This window comes from Prunus dulcis, chromosome 2 (genome assembly GCF_902201215.1).
Source record: "Prunus dulcis chromosome 2, ALMONDv2, whole genome shotgun sequence".
Classification (NCBI taxonomy): Eukaryota; Viridiplantae; Streptophyta; class Magnoliopsida; order Rosales; family Rosaceae; genus Prunus; species Prunus dulcis.
Genome location: NC_047651.1, coordinates 10496744 through 10503121, shown reverse-complemented (window position 1 = coordinate 10503121; position 6378 = coordinate 10496744). Strand labels below are relative to the sequence as shown.

Genomic DNA, 6378 nt, shown 5'->3' with positions numbered 1-6378 from the left:
AAGGAATATTTGTGTAAGTCCCCTCCCCCAATCGCTTGTCCTAAAAATAAAGCAATAACATATGGATTTTTTTAACATCATTAATTTAAAATCAAAGTGAATTTTTAATATGTGCTAAGTCATCAATTTGACAAAATTTTGGACAGAACCAGACGATATAGACCATTTTTGAGCATGGATGTTAATGAGGATCACGAATGACAAAAAGAAAAAAAAATGCAACCTGATAATTTCGTAAACTTCAAGAATGTTTTGTGATAAAAAGAAAAAAAACAAAAAACAAAAAACAAAAAAAACAAAGGGTAAAAGGATTGGGCGTCGTGTAAACAGTTTTCAGTTGTGGGTTTTCGACCACCAAATCTTAATTGAAATAAAAAGCCCATCTCAAATAAGCTTGGGCTTACAATAGAAATAGTCCTTCATTCCTAGGTCGCCAACCATCGCATCTTGAACGTCAAACGAGCATCAGTTTCAGACACAGCAGAAGCTCAAACCTTGCAATATAGTTTCAAATTACCAAACTACCCTTACACCCCCAACCGCAACTGAAGTCACGAAAGGGCACACACTAGAAACCGCCGACCTCACTTGAAGAGAAGAGCAACCTCCCCTGTCTCTGAGCGTTGCTGCTATGGCGAAAGGTGACGATGCAGTGAGGAAGAAGCAGAACAAGACCAATAGAAAGAAACTCCGCAAGAATGACCAATCTTCCTCTGCAGTTTCTGCTCGTGTTGCCTCCATTATCGCCGCCAAGAAGCGCCGCCATTCTGGTAAACGCCGCAAATGTCAGGTACTTGCCGTTTGCCTTTCTTCTTTCTGTTCTTGGAGTAACACGGTTTCTTAAATTTGATTATTTTGTATGATTAAAAACAACACATGGAGCAAAAAAGAGAAATTCGTATCTCTTTTATGTGAATGTCAGTTTGTGATATTTTGTTAAGATTGCATTGAAGTATATGGAAAATGAAATTATGGGTTCTTTATTTTATGTGATTCTTTTGGGTTTTGTGCTTATTTCTTTGCGGTGTGTCAATATGGAGTCTAAGTTGGATATATATAAATTTTTTTTTTCTTCTATTGGTGGATAAGTTGTGTGTGCGCGCTTGAGTTTTGTCTTGAAAGATTGTACATTTACTATGGGATTAGTTTGAGTTTGTTTTCCCTTCTGTTATCAGGCATTTTCTGAATTAACCTTCTTTCTGCAAAAAAAAGTTGTCGATGTATAACTGTGTTTATCTTTGTCATTTCAACTGGGTGGCTTCCTAAGTAATTCTTGTGTTGCTACCTTCCACATGATATGTGAGGCCAAGTTTTACAGTCGTTTTCCTATATTTGAGGAATTTTCAGGGAAGCATTTTAGATTTGAATATCTGGTCCTGAGTAATTAAGACCAGTTTTATTTATCATGACATTGCAGGGTATGTGCTTTAGCCTTCCTACCCTTGATGATCCCTTCAACGACAGGAATGGTGCAAAGACTTTTGAAAGAAAAACAACCAAGAAAGAGATGCTTCCACGTAATCATGAGAAGGTGTTTTTTAATGAAACAAGTAGAGAAACTCTAAGAAATAGTGAAAAGGGAGATAATCCAGGGCAGGAAAAGGAGACAGTAACAAGTTTGAAGGATAAGCTAAAGAAATCACTGACATCAATTAATAGCACGGCCCAGAAAAGCCAAATTGACCCAGGAAGGAAAAAGACTCAGCTGAATGGGAATGGTGGCGTCTATGGGCATCATGGACAGGTCTCTGAAAACTTAGACTGTCCATCTAAGTATCTGATTCAGTGCTTGAATTCAATAGAAAATTCATTGCGTTGTGATGGTACCTACAATAATGAGGAGGACAAGCCTTTATTTGTTAGTACTTGGGGAGTTGAGTTTTGGAAATGTTATTCAGCTCGAAAGGATATATTAGAGACAAGTGGAACTTCTTCTACAATAGAGCAAATTGCATGGATGGTTTCCAGCGCTGCTGATTCAATTTCTAGAAAGGATGAAGAAGATCTATCAGTAACCAGCCCATTTCTTTTGTTCCTTGTTCCATCCCAGGTGAAAGCCACCCAGGTTTGTGTAATATAGTAGCATAGCTATCGTTGATCTTGCCTCTCAGTTCATTGTCTTTACATAATGGTTTTAAGCAATCATTGTTGAAATTTTTAAAGACCAGTTTGAGTGGCTGAACACTGTAAGGTTCAATATAGACCCCATAAAAGTGACATAAATAAGGGGCTTAAAAATATTAATTTAAGCATGATATAATATATCACATGAAATATTAATTTAAATATATATAATAGACATTATGCCCTCATTAAAAGATTAATCTGGTTGTTTGATATTTTTGAAGGTACGCTCAGTATGCAGACCTTTGAAGGTTCTTGGAATACATACAGTGAGTATACACCCTGGTGCTTCCTTAGATCATCAGATTGAAGGGTAAATGTCAACTCTGATCTTATGAAATTGGTGCCTAAGGATAATGTCATTTCGGCAATGTTTATTGCGGATTTGACCCAAAGTTTATGGCAAGTGGCCTTTTATTAGTATCCAAAGCCAATAATTAGGTTATTCAGAATACTGGAGTTCTTGTCATGGGCATTCTTGTACCTATGATATGGCAAAAAGTTTGAGTTAATATACTCAAGTACAGTGTGCCTAGCCTAGCTGGGTAAATCATTTTTTAGTCTGGTCCAAGTCCAATTAAAAAACTGTATGCATTTTGCTTGAAATCCTGTTATGAACCTGGATGCAATTGACAGTTGAGTTGAAATGAATACTTGCAAAACTGTTCAAGTTCAGTGCCTTATTGGTTCTTGATGAGACATATACCATTTGGATATCCTTGTTTTTTGTGTGGAACTTTCATATCCGTTATATTTATTTATATTTATGTTATTTCCGTTTGATTAAATAAAGAGTATTTGGAGGATTTCTCATTTTATGTACTTGTTGACCTTATCACGTAAATATTAGTTAGTGAGTTTCATCACCTTAGTTTTATTTTATCATTGAAGTTTTAAAAATTATATATATATATATGTACAATGATGCTGTTCCATGTGATGCACATGTGTGTTTGCTTTCTCTATGTATGCAGAGCTATAAGCTTTAAGTTGTTGGTTCTGTGCTTTTATTGTATGTGCTGGATCTACTCAGCCTTTCATATACAGTTTTGCCTTTATTCAGTTGCTGATTAAATTTTGGTTTTGTAAATAAATAGTCTGAAGAGTTCTGAACCTGAGTTTATGATTGCAACACCTGAGAGACTTTCAGAGCTTCTTTCCTTGAAGGCCGTAGATCTATCTGGTGTTTCCTTGTTGGTAATGTGTTTGTGAACTTTTTTATTTGTTATGCAATATCTAATATCAGGTGCGCGTTTGATTACCTTATTTACATATAACTACACAACCGCTGTTACATAAGGTTTCATATATTCGATTCCTGGGGACTTTTTTGTCATTTTTATATTTTTGAGTGTGTCCATAAGTGTAGAATTTGTCTACTTAGCTACAGAGGCCTTTAGCCGATGAGAACTAACAGTTCAGTTTTTTTCATCAATGATCATCAATCCACCAAAGTGTTACCATCACGACATGTTATTTTCCTTTTCTTTCTACCTGTTTTCAGAAAGAAAAAAAAAGTTTGTAATGCATCCCTTGTCACTTGAACAGGTTGTTGATGGACTGGAATCTTTCTATAAACAAGGTTGCTTTGATAAAATAAACTCCATTCGCCAATCTATGAGTGGAAAAACCCATACAGTTGTTTTCAGCGATTGCTATAGACATGCCTGTGTTCGAGGGTTACAAAATCTTCTGATGGGATCAGTCCATAGATTATCTCTAAATAATTCTGTCACCGGTCAAAGTGCATGCATCGTTCAGTCTGTAAACATTTGTCTGATGAAAGAAAAACTACCAAAGGTATGTATATGATTTTCCCAAAAATTTAATTGTGTGGTTAACTGTATTTCCAAAAGAAAATCATTCCATAATTTGTTTCATTTTGCTACTATAATTATTTTATTTTATGTAGGAAGTTTGATATATATATTTGAAAAGAAGAAGATAATATTGGTTAGATGGTAACTTTCCAGAGTTGAAAATGGAGGTGAGCTGTAATCCTCAATGCCTAATGTATATCAGAAGAATTGGATGGTAATGATAGAGTATTTAGGGTTGGTTTGTTGAAGAGGGGAACTTGGAACTTGGAACTCTTTTCATGAGCAAGTTCCAGAATTCTTTGACGTACCCACTGAGAAGTGAGAAGGATTCCATAAAATATATTTGCATAAATACTTTTGATCTCTCTTTCGTGTTGAAAAAAAAAAATAAAAAAATACATGAGTAGTTTGTAAGAAGATGTTGCTGAGTTATAGTGGAGAAAGTGCATTCGTGGTAATTATTTATTTATTTAATTTATCAGTTAGTTAAACTGTATTCTTGGGGAATATATCATTGAAGTAGCATTTTCAGCTATACTGTCAAATACTTTTGCAGGCCATCCAAGTTCTTGATCAGGCTTACGGTGGTCGACTCCGTCCTCAGGCTTCAAAGGTGCTATATATAGTAGGGAAAGATCACAAGCATCATAAACTAGTTAATGCGCTAAAGTTCAAGGGCTATTCCATCTCACCTGACTCAGTTTTCTCAGAAGTTGGGAACAGGTTGATGTTCATACTCTTTATTTTATTCATGGACACTTCTGATGACTTGCATTTCATTTTTTCATGATGAATATATGTTTGGACTTGATTGTTATCCAACTTTAGGGTTTAAACTGAAGGCAACTTGTTCAATCAATTGAGTTTCTAGTCATAAATTTGAAGGCTTGTATGCAGAAAGGTAGACGTTAGTTTACATTGGACTATAAGGTAGAATTTAGGTACATTCTCGGTTTACATGCTCTTAATCTATCATTTAAAAAAACCAAAGTTGATCGGATACCTTGGCTTGCTTGCGAAAGAAAGAGTATTGCTTCCCTTTTGATGTCTTGTAGATGCTGCTCTATGTTTGTTCATACCTCTCTTTGTGCAAATGACTCATTGTTTGTCTTTGTCATCTGTTCAGTGTGGAATCCAAGGGCAGGGCAAGGCCTGCAGTCTCCATGATTGACATAGACCAAATTGGTACAACCGAATTGGGTGAATATGAAGTTGTAATTATACCCGATATGACTCTTTCAATTGAGAGTTACGTTCAAATCCTCACGAGAATGGCTCGCTACACTGTGAATGGCATATTGCATAGCTTGTTTACCAGAGAAGACGCAGAGCTTGCTGGACCGCTGACGAAGATCCTTGAACAATGTGGGCAGGCAGTGCCTGACGCCCTAAGAAAAATGTCTTTTTCATAAGCCATGCCGGAACGTTGACATTTGAGTTTGCTTTTTTTCCTTTTTCGCTTACCAGTTTTGCCAAATGTTGTCAGTTTATGATACATTTCATCTTGCTAGCCTTGCCAACTTGTGTAAGAACTTCTACAACGATATAATGCTATATATGACACTGAATTTTCATTTTCAAGTGTAAAAGGGTGCAAATTTTGCTTACTTTTAATCAGGAGATCAGATTATATGTCAAGAGTTTTTACCAATGACTCTTATAATGTTGTTCGTATGGTTTAAAATATTGTGAGGTTAACACCGGGAATGTAAATTTTCAAAGTGTATTTGTTATCCTTCCTTTCTTATTTTTTCTGAAAATAAACTTCTATTTTTTTAATTTGTTTTTACTGAAGTGTATAATATTAATAGTCTTAATATTATCAAGTGCATGGTTATCGTTTTTGTCCTCACATTCTTGATTTTCTTGTTTGTCGTCTTACTCATCAATACAATCAAGAACAAAACAAAGCTGGATTATGTTTGCATAATTTTTTTTTCTTCTGCCAAAGTTAAGAAGGAGAGGAGGGAAGTACACACACGGATATTATGGGGACTTGGATCTAGAATCATTTGGAAGCACACCAAAAATTTGGGCCAGTCCAACTAACACCCTGTTGAAATTTAGATCTACAATCACTTGGAAACACACCAAAAATCTGAGCCAATCCAATTAATACCTTATTGGTGTTTGCATTATTTTGTTTATGTTTACTAATTGGGCATATTGATCATGAATGATCCAAATTCAAATGCTCAATCTATATAAATAAACTTTCGCTTTATTCATTCCAAGGACATAAGAATTCGCATTGAATACGCCACAAACTTGAATGTCGTAACTATTTGTTTTGTCATAAAGAAAATGCTATATGTAAACACGTAATTTTAGGTGTAATTAAAAAATTTTGTCAGCATAACTCAAGGGGTTTGGTCTAGTGGATGACTAGGTCCATAAGTTCGGTAATGCCTCTGAGTACTATCCTCAGGGAGGT

At 35.4% G+C, this 6378-nt stretch overlaps 1 protein-coding gene across 2 annotated transcripts; it reads left to right on the top strand.

Annotated features, from left to right (window-relative positions):
* Positions 1 to 448: 448 nt before the first annotated feature.
* Positions 449 to 5559, top strand: LOC117620036 (ATP-dependent RNA helicase DBP3). Of its 2 annotated transcripts, XM_034350125.1 has the most exons (7): positions 449 to 790; positions 1418 to 2065; positions 2349 to 2437; positions 3222 to 3321; positions 3673 to 3924; positions 4501 to 4667; positions 5071 to 5559. In XM_034350125.1, exons 1-7 carry the CDS (start codon positions 632 to 634, stop codon positions 5354 to 5356), a joined length of 1701 nt encoding a protein of 566 aa, XP_034206016.1. In that variant the 5' UTR covers positions 449 to 631; the 3' UTR covers positions 5357 to 5559. The 2 variants fall into 2 exon arrangements, with proteins under 2 accessions (XP_034206016.1, XP_034206017.1); XM_034350126.1 differs by lacking the exon at positions 3673 to 3924.
* Positions 5560 to 6378: the final 819 nt, after the last annotated feature.

What these genes read in the sequence shown, in the direction of transcription:
- LOC117620036 (XM_034350125.1), top strand. Translation starts at nt 632, where the DNA reads ATGGCGAAAGGTGACGATGCAGTGAGGAAGAAGCAGAACAAGACCAAT. An exon ending in GTAAACGCCGCAAATGTCAG is followed by an intron (nt 791 to 1,417) that starts GTACTTGCCGTT and finishes ATGACATTGCAG; the next exon opens with GGTATGTGCTTTAGCCTTCC. An exon ending in TTAGATCATCAGATTGAAGG is followed by an intron (nt 2,438 to 3,221) that starts GTAAATGTCAAC and finishes GTAAATAAATAG; the next exon opens with TCTGAAGAGTTCTGAACCTG.